The sequence below is a fragment of the Taeniopygia guttata genome, chromosome 3, assembly GCF_048771995.1.
Source record: "Taeniopygia guttata chromosome 3, bTaeGut7.mat, whole genome shotgun sequence".
NCBI lineage: Eukaryota > Metazoa > Chordata > Aves > Passeriformes > Estrildidae > Taeniopygia > Taeniopygia guttata.
Genome location: NC_133027.1, coordinates 6,308,233 through 6,331,380, shown reverse-complemented (window position 1 = coordinate 6,331,380; position 23,148 = coordinate 6,308,233). Strand labels below are relative to the sequence as shown.

The 23,148-nt window shown below is 42.4% G+C and overlaps 3 protein-coding genes across 7 annotated transcripts in view; 2 read left to right on the top strand and 1 right to left on the bottom strand.

Moving 5' to 3' along the window:
* Positions 1-1,265, top strand: part of ADGRF5 (adhesion G protein-coupled receptor F5) — a 41,008-nt gene extending 39,743 nt beyond the window's left edge. For all 5 annotated transcript variants that reach the window (XM_030269947.4, XM_030269948.4, XM_030269949.4 and 2 more), the window contains one exon: positions 286-1,265. In XM_030269947.4, the coding sequence (XP_030125807.4) occupies positions 286-365 (80 nt within the window). In that variant the 3' untranslated portion in view covers positions 366-1,265. The remainder of the gene's footprint in view (positions 1-285) is intronic.
* MEP1A (meprin A subunit alpha) lies at positions 1,264-15,674 on the bottom strand. Its single transcript, XM_072926294.1, has 14 exons — positions 15,324-15,674; positions 15,215-15,239; positions 15,070-15,117; positions 14,453-14,493; positions 14,281-14,359; positions 13,843-13,960; positions 11,882-12,057; positions 10,034-10,255; positions 8,929-9,078; positions 6,107-6,322; positions 4,808-5,266; positions 3,335-3,505; positions 2,598-2,805; positions 1,264-2,231 (listed from the first exon to the last, which is right to left on the bottom strand). The coding sequence occupies exons 1-14, from the start codon at positions 15,462-15,464 to the stop codon at positions 2,084-2,086; spliced, it is 2,202 nt and encodes a 733-aa protein (XP_072782395.1). The 5' UTR covers positions 15,465-15,674; the 3' UTR covers positions 1,264-2,083.
* Positions 15,675-18,489: 2,815 nt separating this feature from the next.
* LOC105759119 (taste receptor type 2 member 9-like) lies at positions 18,490-19,681 on the top strand. Its single transcript, XM_012572905.5, has one exon. The coding sequence runs from the start codon at positions 18,565-18,567 to the stop codon at positions 19,513-19,515; it is 951 nt and encodes a 316-aa protein (XP_012428359.4). The 5' UTR covers positions 18,490-18,564; the 3' UTR covers positions 19,516-19,681.
* The last annotated feature ends 3,467 nt before the right edge of the window (positions 19,682-23,148 follow it).

Sequence of the window (23,148 nt, the reverse complement as noted above, 5' to 3'; positions counted from 1 at the left end):
GCCTGTGGATGTGTTGTGTTCTGGATGTGTCCCTGTGCTCCGGGAGAAGCACTAAGTGCCTCAATTTGTGTGAGAAAATCATTGCTCTGTGACACGGTTGGCAATTCAAGCTGACACGTCCTGGCTGTGTCACCAAACACGGTGAATTCTGTGGTATTGCTGTAATCCAGGTAGTGCCAGGGCAGAGCCACCTCGGCCACCAGCACAGCAGTCACTGTCCTTACTTTGCAGTGACAACATCCCAGGCTCTCCGTCCTTGTCTAACCCCTGTGCTTTGTTTTGCAGGCAAATACAGAGTATCTTCTTCAGACCCATCCACCTCTTCCACTGAAAATACTTCCAAGGCATATTCCTTGCTTAACTGAAGCACTGCCAATGCTAAATCACGTAACTCTGAAAGGACTCTTCCAAGACACACACAAAAAGTACCTGGGAGTCACCAGGGAGTGGACTGCTTCATTTTGACTAAATTGTGCCTTGGTGAATTCTTCTGGAATAATCATTTCTGGTTAATGTGTACGGCAGGGAAGCTGAGAGACATGGAATTTTACAAGGTTTGCCAATCCCAGAAGAGACGACAATGATTTGAAGCCTTCATGTGCAAGAAAGGACATTGGGAGTGAAGAATTGTCAGCCCTTAAGTGGGTGCTTAGCACTGTGCAGTACTGAGAGATAAACTGCAGTGCTTCACACAGTTGTTGTCCAGTGGATTTGGTATTTCTCCAATGAACTCTCCAAATGACCCAAAAGGCCTGTGTAGATACACAAATACCTCACGGCTTCTCTCCTGCCCTTGTATTAGAGTCTGGAAAGGCCGTAGTGGTTTCCACTTTCTATTTAAGACTTTCTGGAACTAAAAAATTCCAACTGAGAAGCCCATTTCAGATCTTCGCTTTTGACTCACATAAATGAAGACCGTGATGATTCCTGCATGGTCTTCTTTCAGATGGAAAGACTGAAAGCTCCATGTGGCAATTTTTTGAAGAAAAGGAAGCTTTATGCCCTTAACAATATTTTTTTTCCTTTGATATGTAATGTGGTAAGACAGAGATGGTTGCTGCCCTCTGCCACAGAGGGGACTGCATTTATTTAATGCAAAGTAATGTTAAGAATGCAAGGAGTGCCTTGTGTTAAGTCTGTATGTTTGGGTCTTCTCTCAGAGGAGAAACACACTTGAAGGACTCAGAGAATAAGCTCTATAGTGAATATAAATCATCATGTGCCAGGCAGGATGAATGGTTTTATAAATTATTGCTCTAATACTACATTTGTGGAACCATTTATTTCAAGCCTGTACACCTTTAAAGGCAGGACTCCTGTCTTGAGAAGAACCTGAAAAGCATATATAATGCACACAAATGTTTCAAAATTTAATGTACAATGTGGTAGAATCATGAAGATTTAGATTTGAGGTCAATATCAAATACTGCAGCCAGATGGTACAGTTCTGTTTGATTGTCAGGGAACCAGGCCTGTGTTTGCCAGTGGTGAAGCTGTTCCTGGAACTTTGGGGTGTTCTATACAGTGAGAAGAACTTGTGATGGGTTGGTATGGACAAGGTGGTATGTGCAAGAGTTTATGAATTCTGTGTAATAACTAATTAGTGTAAGTACTCCAGCACAGCTCCAGGGAAGGTGAGTGATGATGTAGTGACCTACATAAGTATCTGTACCCTTTAGGATTCTTGAGCAATTTTTGTAGGAACATTTCCAGAATCTTAATACAGGTGCTTTGGTGTGATTTTTAACAGTGTTATGAGAGGTTCAACCAGCTATTTAATCTAAGTTTGAACCTTGGCTGAGAGTAAATGAATAGGCTCTCAACACTTCTGCTTGCTATGGGATGAAGAAACAAAACTTTGAAAATACACACAAGAAAGGGAGGGTATGAATTTTCACCATCAGCAGCTCTACATGACACACTTCAACTGCCACATCCCTCAGAAAAAAACAGATTGCTGCCAAGCTGTTGGCAGAGCTTTGCATCCATATGATGACTGGTTTTCTCCAAGTTACATTCATCATTTTTCACTGAAAATGGGTGTCTTATGAACCAGGTTATAATTTGTGCCCCCTGCAGTTCTTTATCTTCTAGCCATCATGGAAATGAGGACGATAGTTAAGACAATGGTTCCAGCAATTCCACCAATCAGCATTCCCAGGATGTTCCCATGGACCTGCCTTGACTGACACCTCTCTCCGGTGAAGAAGAAGGCTCGTCCTGATGGGCACCTGGGATAACAAAACACAGATTCAGTGAATCAGGAGCCTTGTCATGCCCTCACCCCGAAGTCCTCACGTTCCCTGTCCCAGATGAGCAGTTCCCATTGGAGTGGCTCAGGTCACAACATTCCTACCTTGTTAGGAGGCTATTTCCACACCCTGGAAGCACCACAGAATGGGGCTTCTCTGCTTTTTGCAATGAAACCTGCCCTCCTGGTTGCTGGTAGGAACTAGCAACTGTGGTAAAGTATTTAGTTTCTGCTCTTCCTTGAAGACATGATGGTTTAGACCTCTGAGGTCTGTAGCTCTGAGTACTTTTTAGCTGCCTCACTGGCAGAAGAAAGCCAGGGCAAGGAGGGAGGAGGTCTGTGGTACCTGCAGCTTGCTTTTCCTTTCACATTCACACAGACTCCATCGTTCTGACAAGGGCTCGGGTCACACGGGTCTGGCAGATAAGGCAGCTGGTCTTGGATGGGCTCCACGTCCTGGGCTTCTCTCTTCCGCCTTTCAAGAACGAGGCCTTCCGTGAGGGCAGATTGCACAGGTTTCACAGGAACTTCAGTGTTATTGAGATGAATTATATCTTTAAAAAAAGGAGGAAGAATCAGTGAATGATGCTATATGTAGCATGCCTTACATCAGGGGCTCACAGGGTGCTTTCTGAACCAGAGGGTGCTCCTTGTCCATTTTCCCTTTACAGACCTCTTGCTGTACCACCACAAGTTCTGTGTATTTAAAGCACAAGATAGAAAATAATACTGAAATTGCAGAAACTAGTTAGGCAAATCTGTGATGTTCTATGAGGCTGCTCTATTTGGAGATGAACAAATGGCCTTCGGTATGTTTGGTGCTTAGAAATGGACATAGCTACTGGTCAGGGTGCTTAAAGGTGTCCAAGAAGTTCACATTTCAAAGCCCACTGCCATTTAGATCCCTCTTAACTCACAATCACTTTAGTCAACCTCACTAACTTGACACTAGGACACAGAAATGCTTTTTAAAGTTTCTCTCCATTAGAAGAGCTCTTGGAGACAGATGTTAAGAGTTATTTGAAGATATGAAAATTGAAAGAATCGCCTATTTTCTAAGGAAATCAGGAAAGGGGTCCTTACCGTTAAATTCTGCAAAAATAATAAGGTCATCATTTTTCAGGAAGTTTCTCCGTCTCAGCTGGCTGTGAGATATGAAGTTATTCCACCCCCAGTTTACACTTCTGTAGCAATTGCACAACTCATCAAACCTTCCAGCAATTGATGGTTTATCCCATATTATACTTCCACTATCTGCAAAGAGAAAATGAGAGCCACAAAGTTGTGCAGATCAAAGTATGACATGACTTTTTCCTGCATTACTGTGTTAAAGGGGATTTATATATAAAAGCAAGTTCAGGCCTGAAATTCATAAACAAAAGCCAGAGGACTGACAGACTAAAGGTGTCAGGTGAACTTCAGGTTAGGTCTGCATGAGGATTCTTAGTCTATGTGAGGACACTGAAATTCCACAACTCCTCTTTCACTGAGAACTAAACAAACAGAAACTGGACAGAATAAGGACACTCCCTGGTACCATTTTGTAGGTACCTATGGTTTAGAATTAAGCTGATTTTTGTCATTACTATGATTTTTTAAACATATTCATATTTCAGGTTTAAAAGCTCCTACTGAAAAAGTATGTACTTAAATTCCACTAGAAAAAAGTAGAAAGGGATGGAGATTCATGTGTAGTATTTTTTTCTGTACCAAACTGAGTTTTGTCCTATTATTCTTATTTCTATCATAGAATCATAGAAAAGTTTGGATTGGAAGGTACCTAAAAGATCGTTTTGTTCCAACCCCCTGCCATTGGCAGGGACACCTTCCACTAAAACAGGTTGCTCCATGCCCCATCCAGCCTGGCCTTGAGTCCTTACAGGGATGGGGCATCCACAGCTTTTCTGGTCAGCCTGTTCCAGTGCCCCACCATCCTCACAGTAAAGAATTTCTTCCTAATATCCAATCTAAATCTGCTTTCAGTTTGAAGACAATTCCCATTTGTCCTGGCACTCTGTGCTTTTGTAAATACTCTCTTTTCTTGCAGGCTCCCTTCAGATACTAGAAGGCCACAATAAAGTTCCCCTCATTGTTCAGCCTTCCATTCTCCAGGCTGAACAATTCTGAATTAACACATCCATGAGAAAGGGTGAATGTTCTGTATTCAGACCATGTAGACTGAGGTTCACTAGTGTGTTGAAGTTGCCTGATCCTACAAAATGCAGCTTTAACTTAAATTACTGTTTAGTGACAGAATACTGCACCCCACTGGCATTCCATCAGCCTGTGGTGATATGTCACCTATGGACAAACCACAGGTAGAATGGGAATTGCCAGCTCTTGGGAAAAACATATCTTTAGAGTCAAGCTCTAAAAAATTTGATTGTTATACAGTCTTCCACAGGGCAGGAATTCTGAGTCACACACAAGGAAAATGTGCACAAAAAATGTCCCAAATCAGGAAATATGGCCAAAGTTTCTCATCTCTGAGTCCTACACTCAGTCCCCTTACTCAGATTCCTTGGCTGTCCTTGTCTACAGGCAGGCACCGCTTACCTGAGTTAACATGGTCCTTGCTTGTGGTGAAGCTTTTGCTCGAGGACATCCTTTTCAGGACGTCGGGGTCCTGGTCCAGCACTGTGAGTGTGACCTGGTGGTTCAGAGCCGGCCACTCCAGAACTGCATCGTTCTCCCCACTGCACAGGTGGAAGGTGACACGAACGTAGCTGCTGAGTGGGTAGTTGGGAAACACGCTGATGCCAAACCCATAACCCTCAGGGCTGTAAAACCTGGGGCTTTCAATCATGCTGATGGATGAGTTCTCAAGGATTTTGCTGAAGTTGCGAATGACCCACACAGCCATGGGACAGGGGGTCTCTGTCAGAGTCACATCATCAATGGCAATCCCACCTGATGAAGAGCTGGGGTTGCCCTTCAGTCCTTGGAAGAGGTAACGGAACTTCTTCTGGGCGTTGAGGGTTACGTGGGCAATTTTCCAGTTGGAGTCACTGTCCGCTTTGGTAAAAGGGAAGAAAAACATTGCCATCAGTGGTATTAGAGATATTATGAAGCAACTTGCCCCTAGCCTTCCATCCCAGCTGCACTTTTAGACAACTGGACCCCTCACAGAGTCCTGAAGGCCAGAGATCTTAAGTTGATATTGTGACTATAATATATCCACATTGTTTTGACATCTAAATGCTTTGGACATTTTGTACAAGGAATTCTTTGCATGTCAGGGAATGACAGCCTCCAGTACAAAGGACAACAGCCTAAGGGCTAAGATTAAACAAGAGGATGGGGACCAATGACCCAACGTGTTCCTGACACTTTTTCATGGATTTATCCTTCACTGCAAGCTGCTGCAGCCTGATGTAGGCAGGTCTTGTGTTTTGACAACATAAATCATGTAGAGCTGCAGTGGCTGAGTTTGTCCTATTTAGCAAATCACCCAAAGTGTGTATCCAGATAAAAATCAGTCTGGAGTTCTTATTGACAGCAGAGGAGCACAGGTATTTTACACCTGAGCAGCCCACTCTTAGATCATATAACAGCCAGTGGAGACACAGTCAGCTGGTCTCCAGCATGGCCTGGGGTCCCTTTCAATCACTGAGTGCAAAATAATATTAGGAATGTTGTGACTTCTGCTGTGAAGCACCAAAATTACATTATTACATCCCACAGTTTCTCTGCTAAATGTGATAATGTAATACCAAAATTCTTAGCTGTATTGTAAGGTATTCTGGTAACTCAGGAAAATCTGTTGGTTTCTGAGCCAGTCTTCTGCGTTCATGGGCAGAGTAAGACAATTCCTCCTCCTCTCTACTCAAATATTCATCTTATTTTCAGGATTACCTTGAAAGGTTTTAATTTTCCTCATTTTACGAATGTTCCCAGTGCCATCATCCTCTTTAAGCCATATTATCAGCTTGTCAGATGGGCTTCCTGTGGTCCTATAGAAGAACTGGAGGCACTGCTGAGTTCTCTTTGGATAAAGGATTCGGGACTCTAGGATTGCCACCTCATCTGCCTGGCCAGAGTTGGTGTTGAAGTACATGAAGTAGCCAGCATCTGGGAAGAAAGGGTAGTCTGTCACTGCCTGTTTACACATTTCCTGCAAAGCTGCATGGTGTAAATTCACAATTTCATCTGCACTCTTTTAGCAAACAAAAGAGTAATACTTAACATTAACAATAAAGGAAATGACATGTGACAACCATCCAAGACAGACCAGGATAAGAACAGAAGTAGTAGTTCAGCATATATATGGAACTCACTGCTGTCAGCTCATGTCAGTTTTGCATTTGTTGGTCTAATTGGAATTTGGATTCCTCAGGAATGTCAGAGATATATGAGGCAGAGAATTCAGTGTTGACCACAAGCAACTAGTAAATACATTTTTTTACTTGGTTTGTATACTGAAGATAATCTAAAAATGAGATCTTAGCGGTCATGTGCTATATTACCTTGTAAAGAGTAAGATAATTTCGTAGCAGTAATAAAGATAATAAACAGGGGTTGGACACAAAGCACTGTCCTGATCTTGAACATGCAGAAGGACTTGTTTTACAGCTTGCCCAAACACTTCAAAATTCAGTGACTCACCATAAGAAAATTACTTAAGAAATCCTGCTCCTCTATTTCCCATTAACATTTTTGCAGTGTTCTTTTCTTTAATTTTGAAGTGTCTGCTTTTATCCCCATATTTACAACGATTCACTATTTGCACACGTATCATATCTTGGTATTACAAGAAGTTGTCATGTCTTATCTGTATTGTGTTGCTTTTCAGTTATTCAGTTTAGTCAATGATTAATTAATAAGTTAATTTTTTTTTAACTGTTATGTGAAAGTTCCATGGACTCTTATCCAAGATAACATATCTTAGAATCCCAGTATGGTTTGGGTTGGAAAGGATCTTAAGATCATCTTGTTCCAACAGTTATACCTGCAGCTGCGTAAAGGCAGTGCAGCTTCCTGCAGGGTTAGTAAAGGGTCTTGAGCTGCTTATCAGGATCTCTCTAATCAGTCAGGGGAATTATCTTCATTCCCTTCCACATGGTAGCTATGTTTTGAACTCATATCCACAGAAACCTTGCTAGAGATTGTTCTATGCAATGTATGACACTTGACCATTATTTAAACTTAGTTTTAAGTGTATTAAATCCAAATATCACTCTTGCTCCAAGTGAGAAGCAGGGCTGTGAGCCTGTCATTGCAATTATTATAGTAACAAATCCCCAAAATATCTAGACTCTACCTTATTTTTGATAAGAAAGTCAAATAAAGGCAACATTAAGTACCTATGGCCATTACAATACAGCCTTGGCAGATTTCAGCAGACTCCCTAAATGTTAAGCTGCATTTTCTCTCCTTTAGTTTAGCTGGCATTAAGTCAAAACCCCAGAATATCAAAACCGTCTATGGGAAAATAGGATCCATTTATGTTAGAAACTTAGAATTTGCCCCCACTTGAAATGATTGCAGAACTAGTTCTCAAAAATGTCAGAAATTCCTGATGGAGTCAATGACTCTTTGGAGGTGCAAAAAGGAGAGACACTCCCTACTAATTGAATTCATTTCTACACTTGGGAGATCGTCAGAGGCACCCACCCATCTCCACTAACTCTTAATAAACCATTGATACTTATTTTGTACTGAGTCACTGGATGCTAAAACCTAAGTGCACATTAAGTGCCCAGTTCAGGCAGATTGGATTTTATGTGGAAAAGTCAAAAGCTCAGTTAAATTTTTTTTTCAGTTACAATTATACTGTACAGGATGAGAAAGAATTAAGAATCAGCTGAGCGTTAGAAGTATGTATTTCTATAAAATATCAGGTGGTTTTCTTGAGTTATATTATTGGGCCTGATCAATGGCTACCAGCATTATAAAAGGTTGTTAATAACAACAATTATAAAGGTTGTTAACAACATTTTTTATTTCCAGTTGGTGGGTCACTTGAGGGGAATAAACTCCCGAGTGCAGCAAGCCCAAGAGTAACAAAGCACAAGTGAATGTGCTTTAAGTCAGGAGTCCTTCCCCCTCTACTGAGGAAAATTTACCACAGAAGTCACATTTATCTTGGAATTGTGTAGTAGTTTACCCTGTCTAAACAATGACAAATTAGGCTCTTGCTTTTCAGAGCTCCCTGTTGGGATTTAATCTTTGTTCTCAGCTGTAAACTAGCACCTTGTGACTTGACTGGGATTTACTGCTCTATATTTAAGAATGTCTTCCTTTGAAAAATGGTGAAATTACCACATCAAAATAAGAATTACCCCTGAACTCCTATCATAAAATCTTTGCAAATTTCTTCTACCTTCCAGAACTAGAATTCTACATGCTGAACTTCTCATTTGCATTGCAAACACAACATTTATGAGTGGCTACAGGTGATGTTTGATTCTTATCATGAGGTAATATAACTCTTACACAGACTTTGGAAGTTGCAGTAAATTGTTTACCCGGTTATATTTAAAAAACCTCTAGTTCAGATTGTTCTTTCTCCCCTTTGATCTTGCAGGTGTGGACAATATTCCACTACACTGAAAAAGTTTAGTAAGAGTGAGAATACAAACACTGTCTAGAGTCTTTATCAACTTCTCTGAGCCCTGTAGTTGTAGTCAACCCTGGAGAAAACTCAGTTCAGAAAGTGCTTTGTTCCTTTCTTTTACCTCTACAGCGCCCAGAAAGTGTGTGGTCCTCCTGCCCTGTCACACTGCCCTGTTGGTGAACCCAGTCTTGGTCATGCTTGGTGCCCTGGATCATACCACAGATGTTTTCAAGCTCAAAAGAGCACTGGTCCAAAAAGGTGTGAGTTGAAGCTGAAAAAAAATACACACATGGTCACCTCAGAGTGAACTCCTAGCTCATTAAAATTTCTTCTTTAATTTTGGGGGCGGGGGGGGGGGGGGTTGTTTACAGTAGTATAACCATCCTGTAGAGCAGACAACCCTCACGTTAGCAGATGTGAGCCAAATGACTCAAAAGAGGAAACATTTGATTCCTGGAGGGATTCCCTGGATAAAGACAACAATCTTTGACCTCTTTGCAGAAGGTTAATAAGCCCCATGTGGCAGTGACAGATGGTGACTCTCTTGATGCCTCTTTGCCAGCCTTGGCGTATTTAACTATGCCTCGGCTGAGGTTATTGATCTTCATAGCAGTTCTCTCATTGATTAACCTGAGCTCTGTCCTTCCACTCCAGGCAGTCCACCCATTTACCTTGGGCTGGTTCAGCTGAGTTTGCCTTCAAGGTGATGCATCTGCTGGCAGCACCAAGGGGACAATAACTTCCCATAAGCAACAATAAGTGATCAGTGATAACATTTTCAACCAGCTCAGCAAACACCTAGACAGTGTGGGACTCTAGACCCGGCCAATCTCAGGTGCAAAATAATCTGATTAAGTCCAAATGTCAGTAAAGGAGGACAAAGTGCGGTTGCATTCACCTCAAAAAAGCACAACAAGGCTGCCCACACACCACAGGCAGAACACAAATACAGGTCTGAACTCCTGGGAGCAGCATGGAAGAAAAAGTGTGAATGATTTGACTTTCCTTGACCAATCTTTACTAAAATAATGACAGTGAGAAGAGCCAAAAAGGGATGAGAAGGGAATAAACTGATTGTGCTTATCTGCACACCACAGGTCCTGTCCCATACTTATTCAAGCACATTTGAGAAGAGTTTTTGTGAGTTTAGAGATATAAGGGAAGGGAACCAGCATGGCTCAAGTATAACCAAAAAAATTGTTTGCCATGGTTAAATTCTGACTTACTGCAGTTGTACATGCGATTCAGTCTTTCCAGATCAATGGCACTGAAGTCTAGACGTTGTCCAATTATGCCATTATATGCTGGTATCTTTGCTGTGATTGTGGGGACATTTTCATTTTTGTTAAAAGAAAGGGGTTCATAGTGCATCAATGATTCGTAGTCATAGGGGGTGTTCAGATCAGTGATGAAGGTGTCATCATACTTCACAAAATTGTGCTCTTGGCCTGGCAAAAGAACAGAAAATTCTTCCTTTTTAGAGAAAATGGAAAGGAAACGGCATTACCATGTCCCCTTGGATACAGTTTTCTAAGGCACAAATTATATACCCCAAAGAAATTATTTCACAACAAAATATTAAAACTTAGCAATATTTGTGTTTGTCATTTGGACAACAAAGCAGTGCCTTTGGATTGCAGCTCTGTGCTCTAGCAGGTGACTTCAGTAAATTCAAAAATGAGCATCAATCAGCTGTAAAGAATGGGATATAAAGGAGGATGGATTAGAATTAATAGGAATGGTTTAACAGTAATGATCCTGAAGGATTAAGTTTAGGGACTAATGTACTCCATTCCAGAATCTGTGAATATTGATGCAAACATTTTCCAGGTATTAGATCATATATGGAGAAGGAGAGGCCCTGAAACTCAAAGGAAAAAAATATGACAGCCTGGAAGTGTCTTCAGGTTTGGTTCTTCTTTGAAATAAATAATGCCCTAGCAATCTCTGGGGAAAAAAGAAAGATACTTTTACCCTAGATTTACAATATTGATATGATATTTGTATTGATATAGCTTTTGGAAACATGTTTCTCATGGTTTCTTGGTGAAAAGAGTTGTCCTTAGAGAAAGGTGTGTGCTAGGGCAAAGAGAGGGAGCCATTTCACATGCTTTGGTATAGAAGTAAAAAGAGCTTGCCAGCTTTTACTATCGCAAATAATGTTATCAGAATATTTGGCACTGTTTTTCAAAGACAAAACAGCACATGACTGTGCTGGTGGGTAATTACACTTGCTCTGCTTAACAGTTGTCCTCCCTTCTGCAAATCACAAAGATCTTCAGTTCAAGGCCTGAGATTATATAAGAGCTTGGAATTGTTTTCTTACAGAGACTTGAATTGCACCTTTCATCAAAAATTAAAAGAACCCCCTCTCTTCTATTTTGTCCTCTTCAAATAAATCGTTGTTATATAATACAGAATCAGATCTCACAGAGAACAACAGGAAAAACTGTATAGGGCTCAGGGAGACTGTGAAGAGTTTGCTGAAACTCATAAAGCTCCTAAATATGGTGATACTAAACCTGAAGGCAAGAACCTGCAGACACACCTGGGTAGGAGAGAGCAGGACAGAACCCTATTTGATATTTCCCATACAATCTAATTATTTTAAGGGCTTTTTCATGTGCAAAGTGAATATTTTCAGTTTCAGGAAAGCTGGAATCTCTGAATATAAAAACCTTTCAGATTTTGAAAGAGCATTGCCTACAGAAGAACTATCTCAAAACTCATAATCTAAATAAGTTTACAATTTACATTACATGATTAAAGGAAACAGATTCACAGATGGCAAGTAATTAGTTTAAAATAAGAGAACAGAGCATTCCAAGAGCCAAGGGGAAATAAAAGTCCTGATTTCCAAGTAGGGCCTCCCTGTTCTGGCCTTCACCAATGTCCAGGCTTTATCAGAGAAGTTGCACCAAAATTTCTTAAATTACAATGTTCTCAGGTGTGGCCCACTGAAATTCTAAATTTTCTAAAATTCTATCCTTAGGAAGGTCTTTACATCTAGAAGTGAAAATGGGATATTGATAAATCTACACTTTGCAAAATCTATCTTGAATGATAAAACCCACCTGCAATAATTTCATCCCACCAGATATTCACGTAGTCATCCCGGTCTGTCCTCGACTGCTCATGATAAAATCCTAAAGCGTGCAGGATCTCATGTTCCACAATTGCTCTGTAGTCACACCCTGACCCAATTGAGAGGTTCTGTCCAGTCTGCAGGTCCCCCACCATGGACCAACACCTGCGAAAGACAGAGGCTTAATCTCTGTTCAGTAGTTTTCTTCTCTGTGTTTAACTTTTCAATCTGCTCACCGGATTTAGAGTAAGATTATAAAAGTTTTTAATATTAAAGGAGTCACATAAATCATTACTTGGATGCTGACCATGTGCCTTGATACTCTAAAATACTCTAGCCTGAAAGCAGACTAACCCCCAGAAACTATCACTTCATTACTTATCTTCTGTGTCAGAGAAGATCACCCTGCATTTTTGAAAGCCACAGAAGTTTTGTCCTGCATCAGCCACCATTTGGCCAAGAAGCATAAAGCACACAATATACATGGATATAGTAAATTCATCAAAACAGGCTGAGTGTTTTTGCAATAAATTGGGCTGGAGAAAAGACCCCAGGAGTATTTGGAACAGCAACATTTGGTCCTTTTTAAGAGCAACCATGCTTTGCATTTGCCAGAGGTATGAAAGTACATATCTAGTATTAAGATCTTCAACGCTGACTTGTCAAAAATCATGGTGCTTGTAAACTTTTAAGAGAAGTGTCATAGGATACTCAAGGAAGAGCTGAAGGCAGAAACATGAACTTCTGGGAAAAAAAGTAATATTCACAGCTAATACAGTGAGAAGATTTTTGTGCTTTTCTGCATTTTCTTTCAAAACATACTTAGCTGTAGGAAACAAATCCTTTCAGTTCTTGAAAACTTGAATCTCTGTGCATAAAACCCTTTCAGATTTTGAGAGACCATTCATTAAAGAAGAGCTATGTCAAAGCAATAAGAAATATTACAATAATCTTATCCTCTTCTCTTCTCTTCTCTTCTCTTCTCTTCTCTTCTCTTCTCTTCTCTTCTCTTCTCTTCTCTTCTCTTCTCTTCTCTTCTCTTCTCTTCTCTTCTCTTCTCTTCTCTTCTCTTCTCTTCTCTTCTCTTCTCTCCTCTTCTCTCCTCTCCTCTCCTCTCCTCTCCTCTCCTCTCCTCTCCTCTCCTCTCCTCTCCTCTCCTCTCCTCTCCTCTCCTCTCCTCTCCTCTCCTCTCCTCTCCTCTCCTCTCCTCTCCTCTCCTCTCCTCTCCTCTCCTCTCCTCTCCTCTCCTCTCCTCTCCTCTCCTCTCCTCTCCTCTCCTCTCCTCTCCTCTCCTCTCCTCTCCTCTCCTCTCCTCTCCTCTCCTCTCCTCTCCTCTCCTCTCCTCTCCTCTCCTCTCCTCTCCTCTCCTCTCCTCTCCTCTCCTCTCCTCTCCTCTCCTCTCCTCTCCTCTCCTCTCCTCTCCTCTCCTCTCCTCTCCTCTCCTCTCCTCTCCTCTCCTCTCCTCTCCTCTCCTCTCCTCTCCTCTCCTCTCCTCTCCTCTCCTCTCCTCTCCTCTCCTCTCCTCTCCTCTCCTCTCCTCTCCTCTCCTCTCCTCTCCTCTCCTCTCCTCTCCTCTCCTCTCCTCTCCTCTCCTCTTCTCTTCCCATCTTCTAATAACTTCCAGACTTAAATTCTAGCTATTCACATTCACATTATTGGTAAGTTAAAAGGATGTACATGGAGGTCTTCATCAAAATGGAAAAGAATCCTAGATGGAAAAGTGAAAGTAGTTGATGAAAACCCAGAGAGGCTGGGATTCACCTTCAGAACTCATCCTCTAAATAACAGCAGAGGGAGCAGCTGCTTGCAAGGTTTTAGTCTAAGAACATAAAATACACTCTCTTCCTGGTGGCTTCTTTTTCTCTGCTGACACCAAACCTTTAGAAAATGGAATGAGTTCCCAGCTGATTCTACACAGCAAAACGAAACAGAAATTGATACTACCCTTACCCTTCTTGTTTGCTAAAGAAAATGTAGGTTCTTTCTCCTTCATATGGCTTGAAATCAATGCAGGACTTCAGGCGGAACATTTCAAATGCCTGGAGAATGACTCCTTTGGCATTCAGGTCTGGAAAACAAGGACAGAACCTTTAAGACATTGCAGTTTGTTCACCTTGGAGGGGCAAAATATATACAGATACACATGTGGAACCAAAGGAAAAATGAATGAAAAGATAAATTATTGAATTTTACTAAATTGTGGTTTGCTGTGTTAGCTGTAGAAGAAAGAAAAATAATTTTGATATAAACAAGACTACAATAAGTAGTTATTAGTGAAGTTTAATATTTTTAATTTGAAACAGTTCTGAAAAAGGTGAATTTTTTATCACAGTGACTGCAGTGCAAATAAGGATTGGAGATAAAATCTGAATAAAGTATCTGCATTACCTAGGTCATCACCCAGAATATAGGGAATGGGGAACTTCCATCTGTAAGCCTCATTTCTTAAGGCATTTCTCTGATCTTTCTGAAAAGGGAATTAACAGTTGGTGATGCATCTACTGTAGCGAGATGAGCTGAAACAATTAGGACAAGCAACAGAAAGCTTTTAATTACTTACAGGGAGCAAGATATCACCCTGAAAGAGGTCCAGTCCAGCAGCTGAAATGGAATTTAATCAAAGATAGTGTCAATGAATTTCAAATATATTTCATTCCATAAACCACATTGAACCTGCTTATACAAAGTTAATGTCCTTGGGCATCTACAGGAAATAAATAAGGACCAGCCTCTCTACACTGAGTTACAGGTAATAATAAAAGTAACAGCAGTTTCTAGTCTCTATTCAATATTTACTTCTTAGCAATGTCTTCTTGGCAGTGCCTTTGTGTTGGCACAATTATCCGTGGTCATAGGTAGAGCTTGGATGAGCTCTGCTTGCTCTCAGGCAGTGACAAGAGTCACACAATTGGACAGTGACCAATCTAAGTTGTTTTCCATGTTTACAACACTTTATAAAAATCTTATGGAGATGGGCATAAAATGCAGTTGAGACTGCAGAGTTCTTTCTGGAAATATTCAGGTGTCACAGAGAGAGAAAGGTAATTCTGAGCTCACTTGATTTTAATTCTCTTGTTACCATGAGCTACCTGGCCATCAGTCTCCTTGACAACACTGAAAATTCACCATAATGCTCACAACTTTTCAGGCCTTGCGAGAATTTAGGTGTGAACTCACCCAAGTTGATTTGGGGAATGTCTTTGAATACCTCACCAGCTCCAGCATCTGCAAGACAGTCAAAACATAAAGTGTTTGGATGTGGTGGCTCACAGCAAGTAGAGGGAAATGCTTCAAAACTCAAACCAGCTCACACAGCACTTACCAGCTTCACTGGAGAGCTGTCCCACCTGGAGAAGAATGGAATACAACCAGTATAAGGTATGAGATGCCTCTGGACTGAGAGGAGCCTGTAGGAATCAGGTTTTACTTACAGAGAGTGGAGAACCATAGACAGAGCACAGCAGAAGTGTCAGGCAGAGTGGGAAGATGCTGGAGCCCATTCTTGCAGTGAGAACAGAAGCTGGTCCCTCTCTTCTCTGGCAATATATAGGGCACGTTGCTGGGCTTTCCATGGAGCATCAGCCAATAAGCATCAGACTTTCCACCTTTGAAATATTATTCTAACAGATTTCCTCCTAGATGGCACCTAATGTCATTGCTCCTGTCAGCTACCTAAGTCCACTTGGCAGATCATTGCAGAGAGGAATGTGGAATCTTCATGTCTTCAGTGCAGCAGGTGAAAGACCCACACAGGCTTTACATAACAGCTTCTCCATCTGGCCCAAAGTTGCTGACTCCTTCCCCTGTGTTTGTTATCTGTCAGCATTATGATCTTGACTGCACAGGAGAAAAGCAGAAATGTTTCAGATTACTCTTAAGCAGAATTATTCCAGGTTTATAGCACTTCAGTGCCATTAGAATTTGGCACAGTTCTGCTTTCAATTAATAATTAACGCCACACTGTAAAGATTAGAAGTAAAAGAGATATGATTATGAATCCCCTGAAATGTCTTTCCTCACCTGATCCCACCCCAGATCTAATGCTCCATGTACAACCTGCCACTCCCTGCCTTCAGAACAGTCACTTACAGCAGTAATCCTTGGCCTTCCAGGTGGGTTTCACAGACCATAAACTCTTGTTCTGCATCTTGCTAACTTCTTTCTCAGGGACATGGGTCAGGAAGGGCTCCATGAAACTCTAGTTTGCTGTACATCAGTATTCCCACAGCCCCCATGTGCCCTGGAGTGCCTGAGTGCCTCTAGCTTAGGCATAGAATCCTGCTCCTCCATTTCAATTTCACATCTGCAATTCCAAGTCATGCATGTGAGGATGTTCACCTCTGTGTTCAGCAATTAGATAGAAAAGGGCTTGTGCCATGACACCACTACCCACAGCACAAGGCAGAGAGCTTGAGTAAGTAGGTTTTAAATAGGAAATGGGCCTGTCCTAGAAAGAAGTCAGTCTTTCAAGCTAAGCAACGTATTTTTCTCTAAACAAATCAAAGTCGGAATCTATTCATAAGAGATATCACTGCAGAGGAAAAAGTGCAGAGATCTTTTCTTGTTTAGAGAAGAAGGGCCCTAGAGCACTAACCCTTCACCTCACACAAATGAATGTTCTTCAACACTTTCTTTTAGGAATGATTGTTGCTGACACCTAAGCTGAACAGGTCTTACTACAAGTAAAACAAGCATGCCTCAAGACACATCATGTCAAGGCTGTTTTCAGAGGTGAGAAAAGAGACTCAAAACAAAGCACCAAGGTCATATTTCCAGATGTTTGGCAGCGGATGTGAGAAAGGAAGCAGAAGAAATGAAACAAAAGTAGAGCTGTCTAAAAAACATTTGGGTTTTAGCACTCTTAACTTTAAAATAACTCAAGAACCTAAAGCAGATGTCTAAAGATAAGTCATTCTGAGGGCATCTATTTGTTTTCATAGATATACATAGGGGTCTCTTGGATGCCTTTTAGGCACTGCCCTAGGCTCTAAGGTCTCCCTGGAGCCCTCTCTTCTCCAGGCTGAGCAGCCCCAGCTCCCAGCCTGTCTCCATAGCAGAGGGACTCCAGCACCAGTTTCATTTTGTCTTCCCTGGAGAGCAGTACATGCACATTATTCCATTGGCTGCAGTTCTGTGAAAATCTTGGAGATGGGAAAAGCTGCTTCTCTTCCACTCTGGGAAGTACAGCAGGTGCCCTTTGGTCTCTTACACTACCTTGTATGAAGTGCCAAAACTGCTGTGCATCAATATTCCCACAGGCAAGGTCCACCCTGGATTCCTAGACACAGGCAGTACCTCGTGTCACTAAATGCAGATAATACCTTTTATTAATCTGCTTGCACTGGTTGTAACTCCACTGTAACACAGATAAACTCAGACACAGAAATGTGGCTGAAATTTATTTCCTTCATAAAAGCAAGAACAAAAACAAATGTCTCCTGGGCTGGAAAAACTGGCACTCATATCAAGCTGGCATCAACCACATTTTTTAATAAAAAAAAAATTACCCATCCACCTTTCCAATTTTTAGGTAAGTCTGTTTACCTTTGCAGGGCTTGAAATCAACAAAAGACTGAACTTGTGAAATGCCTCCAGGTTAACAACTTCAGCATTCAGAGCTGAAATACACAGCAGAAGATAAACACAGCGGTTGCTCTGCTTTTAAAGTATTACAAATATCTGTAATTCTAGATAGAAAGAATGAATAAGTGTACATTAAAAATATGAGCATATATAAAAATATCTGCCTGGATGAAAGAGCAGAAAGCTGTTAGCACAATTCCCTGCCTGGAGTAGTTTTGGCAAAGGTCATAGAGAGATAATCTTTTATGAGATAAACTGATAGTGCTGAGACAAACAAGCAGGCTTTTGGACATTCAGGGCATTGTTCAGGTACCAGTGGAATATTTTATTGCATGTTATAATGTAGTCTGAAATGTTGTCAACTTGGAGCTCAGGACCAGTAAAAGAAGATACAGGACAGATACATTTGATTTTAAAATCAGTGTACCATTTATTTTTAGTCCTGTATTATTCAAAACTTAAAATAGTATATAAAATCAGATAGCAACAAAGATAATGCCCTAAACTACTTTACTTAGAAAATATCTATATATACTCTTGGTCTGTACAGACTAGTAGGAAGAGACAAAACACAAAGGGTAGAGCAGATCAATATGAATGTTTTTCAGAATAGGATTCCCTGACTTGATTACTCACCTCACTGCCCTGGCTGTGCTTTGCTCAGTGCAAACTCCACTCTGAGTGATCATCACTGGTGACAAAGAGACAGAAGAACCCAGATCCTCAGGCCTGACGCTGATCAAACAGGGATCAGTATCAGAATCACAGAACTCTCCACCACAGAAAAACATCTCTGCTGTTTGTGTCACCCAACACACCCCCCAAAACCAACATTCAAATAGTCAAGAGTGACACTGGCCCCGGGTAAGGGGATACCCAGCACATTTACATCCCTGCACCTGCCCTGCTGCCCAGAGCAGCAGCAGCAGCAGCAGCAGCAGCAGCAGCAGCAGCAGCAGCAGCAGCAGCAGCAGCTCTCTCAAGCTCCTCTTGCCACCCCTGACACTCCACAACAGCAGCCACTGACCAGCCTCAGGCTCTGCTGCCACAGCCCCTTGGCCAGCACAGCTCTGCTCCCCAGCTTGCAGCATGGAAGCTTGTCACTCTTCCCAGCAATCCAATGTCACTTCATATGGGGCCATGGCTTTGGCCATCATCTCCCTGGAGGTGTTTGCTGGCATGTGGATAAATGCTTTCATCATTTGTGTGCTTTGCATTGCCTGGGTCAAAAAGAAAACCCTGAACTCTAATGAGAAGATCTTGCTGCTGCTGGGATGCTCCAGGATTTCCTTTTTGTGCTTCTCATGGGTAAACTACTTCCTTTCAATAATTTATCCCAATTGCCTTTATGTTCGCCCGATATTTCAAGTACTTGCATCTTCCTCAACCTTTTTTAATTATTCCAGTTTGTGGGTTTCAGCCTGTCTTTGTTGTTTCTACTGCATAAAAATTGCCAATTTCAGGAACAGGTTCTTCATCTACCTGAAAGTAAAAATTGACAGGATGGTGCCCTGGCTCTTGTTGGGGTCAGGGATTTTAGCCTTGGCAAGTTGCATTGTTATCTATGACATCACTGAAACTCTGCAGAGTAGCAACTTCACTTTCACCTTCCAAGAAAATTTTTGGGAAGCAAGAATCACAATGGATAAACATTTTTTCTCATCTTTTTTTCTCGCTGGCTTTGGATATGCTGCTTCATTCACGGCAGTCATCTTTTCTGCTGTTTTCCTTCTCTTTTCTCTCTGGAGACACAAGTGCAAGATGCAGACAAACTCCATGAAGGACCTCAGCATGGATGCCCACATCAGAGCCATGAAATCTATTCTCTCCTTCTTAGTGATGTACAGCATCAACTTTGTATGTTTGATCTTGTCAATAATTTATTCCATGATGAATGAAAATACCACGATACTTATATCCATATATCTGTGTGCTTTTCCAGGTATTCATTCCCTTATTCTGATTTTCAGCAATCCCAAGCTAGAAAAGGCACTGCTGAAGATTCTCTCCTATGTGAAGTGCAAGTTTTTCACAAAGTAGGAACTGTGATAAAAGCTGGAGCCCATGCAAAATGTTGATCTTTTACTGTAGGAAACAAGTAATTGAATTTCTGATGCAGCTCTCCAGGTAGTGTAGATGATACTGATGATCAGTCTTCAACATCCAAGTTAATAAAACTTCATTCATATCTATTGAGCTAAATTATTGTGAGCTAAATACATTATTATCATTTTTAGATTTAGCTAAATCTTTGAAATAAATTTTTGTTGTTAACAAAGTCATTTAGCCCTGATGGTAAGAATGATGCCTAAGCCCCTGTGTTGTTAAGGGATTAATGTGGACATGCGAGTCTGTAGGTGGGGGGATGGATCATCAGGCAGAGGCCCTTAACCTCTGCCTGAGCCCAGTGGGGTGATGCTAATTAAGTGTTCAGCCTCTGCCCAAGACTCACAGCCTTTGCAGTTGAACCCTGGATATCCCTCATCTCCATAGCAGTTGGCTGCCCACCACCATTTACCATGGCAGCAATAAGGTATTCTGACTACAGCTTCACCTGCACTTCTCCCAAAAGTATAGATTTGGCATTTGAAATCCTCCCTGGCAGAGGAGGAGAATATGACCCCACTGTGCAGACAGGACAACAGGATTGGTTCACTCTCCTCCCCAAGGCAGGGAACACCTCTTTTTAAAGATTTGCTCTTTCAACTGTGTCAGATTGTACCCTGGTGAAAGTCTGTTCACAGGCCCAGCTGATGGTGAAGTTGAGCTTAATGAATTACCCATTGCTCTTCTGTTTTTTCTTTTTCTTTTTCTAAATATATTTAGAGCTAATCCAATGAGTGTATTTATTAGTGGCAATTCTAAATTTTTATGTCTACAATAAAATGCATTATTTGTGATTCTGTGACTCTGAAAGTTCTTACTGAACATGACAAGATTTATGTGGTGAATTTGCCATAATCAGAAATTAAGCTGAGCTGCACCCATACCCTTTGATCTCTGAGGACCAGCAAGGGCTTTACTTTCTGCCAAATTTCTATACTCCTAATGGAACAGAAAAATATCCAACACTGGTACACAAACTGGCTGCAAAAAAAATGGAATAACAATACTGACAACCTTCCACAAATATTTTGGTATTCATTGAATGAAATGGCTGCAATACATAGGTTTATCTCTATTTTGGTTTACCTTTCCTTCTGCTGTGGCCCTGTGCTGTGTGGTGTATTATGGGCTGTATCCCTGTCTGGCAGTGGCTGATAGCTCTGTGAGAACTCACCAGGGCTGGTCCCTGACCCCCAAACAGCCAGGCAGGAACAGCCCCGGGGAGCTCAGGGGGTGCTGAGCCCCCGGCCCACTCCAGCCCTGCGTTCCTCTGTGCCCACTGCCTGCAAGGACAGGATTGCTGCTCCGTGTCACTGCTCTCCTGGACTGACCTGCAGATGAGATTGGCTTTTCCCAGCGCACTCTGGCTCAGTGGAACACCAGCTAACAGGCTTTGCTCTCGATCAGGGAAACAGCTTGAGGAGTCAGGAGTGAAGGAGACAACTTGTTAAGAGCTGACTGTAGCCCCTATTGGATTTGCCTCTGTGCTGCTGTTGTGGGGGAGGTGGAGGAGCTGGGGATGATGGAGTGAAGTTGAGCCTTGGATGAAAGGGTGGTGGAGGCAGTGCGATCAAGTTTTCTATTTCTTCCTCACTATCCTACTCTATTTTCTATATTTCAATAAATTAATTTTCCTGATGTCAAATACAGTTTGTCCATGACAGTAACTGGTGAGTGATCTCCCTGCCTTAATCTCAAACTGTTGCTATCACGCTAGCGTGGTAGTGTGGAGGAAGGGATTTAGAAAGGCCTTGGGGAGTTGGAAGCTGAGGAAAAGATACATTTAGGTATGAGGGAAAGATACATTTATGTATGCCCCATTGTTTCGGGGAAGTTTCGCTTCAGCACCTTTCTGTAAATCCCCTTCTCCCCACCCCTGAGCAGTTCCCATTGGACCTGACCCCTGGGGTGACTCTGATGAGCCCATGCTGAACACTGTCTCTATTGTTTAGACCTTATCTCTTAATTTTGCTGTATAAAACTGTATCTGGGCAGTAGCCCAGTGTCTTTTGTCCCTGCAACTGTTCAGGCAATACAATCTTTCTGGACTGCACACAACTGACCTCTCTTCGTCTCTTTATCTCGACTCCTTGCGGCGACCGAGGCGCACCGCCGCTCGGACCGTGCTAACCCAGCCGCTGTCTGGTGAGCCCAGTGCAGCGGGACCGCGGCAAACCCCGGTCCCCTGAGGGGACAGCTAGCCGGAGGGGTCCCGGGGGGCCGGGGAGGGACGGGGGACAGCCGCAAGTGACCCCCGAAAGCCGCATCAAACCATGAATTTTTCCATCCTGTTTTTCACCCCTGCCCGGCCTGTGGGTGTGAGAGAAGGAAGAGATGGGAGGAGTTCTGGCAGCTGCCTGAGGTCAACCCATCACAGCAGGTGAAACACGAAATAGTGCCAGCATATACAAAACAGAACCTGAATTGGTCAATTCTGCCACCAGCTCAGGTCCAAAGGCACATGGTAAGCATCTCTTCTGGACACATCTCCCCTGTGAAAGGCCTTGAAAGGACAGGAACAGCCACACCTCCCTTCTTCCCCTGCTGCTGCTCATGAACATCCCTGACCACTTTCACAGGAAAGCCCTGGAAGATCCATCTTATTCCCTACATGCAGTGCAACATCCATCCCTCACAACCTCACATACCGCAAGACTTAGCAGGAAAATCCAGCACCTTGCAGATGTTACCACACAAAACACCACAGCCCCAGCAAACCACACAGGGGTCCCTCCTTGCATCCCCTGAAACCCCTGAGAATGTGACACCCAGCTCAGAATCCCTGTCCTGTGCACCAGCCCCACTCAGCTGGCACTGGAGGGGACAGGGTGTCCATCAGCACAGCCGCCCTGCACAGCCCATGGGGACAGATGCAGGATGTGCCCAGCCCAGGGAAGCTGACACATGAGAGATGTCAGAAGTCAATGAGAGTGGCTGCCCAGTGCTGACATGGTATGGAAAACTGCTCTGGGTCACATTCCAAGACTTTATGATCGACAAAAATAATGCAATTAGGATATTGTGATATGAATATTCGTGTAACATACTGCCGGCTCTTATACCCCACAGAAATCATGGCTATCATCATTTGGAAGACAGAAAATGCTGGTGGTTCATTTCCTGTAGCCATAGAGCTCTTTGTTGAGGTTTCATTTTTCCTGGTTCCACCAGAGCATCGGATGAGATCTCCTTGGTTACTGTGGTCCTGATGTGCAAGGCCTAATGTAACAGGTCCTGTACTAACACGGAGTGCATGGGCAGTCCATGCCCTACAGAGCTTAACACAACTTGTCTGGCAGAACCTCACAGCTTTCAGGGTATAAATTAATTTGGAAGCTTTAGGGAATTGCAGTGTGGAGGAAATCCAGCATGGTACCACCTTTAAAACCCTTCACTTTCCCAGCAGATGAGATTGGAACTCTGGCACAGGGACTTGTACTGATTTTTACTCTTTTCCTCCATATGCTGCAAATTAAAGCTGCAAAAATTCCAGCTTTACTTTATGAGGCTCCCTTCACCTGCCCCACTAAGTGGCCCTTCACTTACTCTTAAGGGAATACCATTGGT

Excerpts from the sequence above, each read along its gene's own strand:
- MEP1A (XM_072926294.1), bottom strand. The coding sequence starts at position 15,464 with ATGGAAAGCCCAGCAACGTGCCCTATATATTGCCAGAGAAGAGAGGGA. Across the intron at positions 12,058-13,842 it reads TTCTTTAGCAAACAAGAAGG|GTGTTGGTCCATGGTGGGGG; the intron begins GTAAGGGTAGTA and ends TGTCTTTCGCAG. Across the intron at positions 5,267-6,106 it reads GAAAATTAAAACCTTTCAAG|CGGACAGTGACTCCAACTGG; the intron begins GTAATCCTGAAA and ends CTTTTACCAAAG.
- LOC105759119 (XM_012572905.5), top strand. The coding sequence starts at position 18,565 with ATGGAAGCTTGTCACTCTTCCCAGCAATCCAATGTCACTTCATATGGG.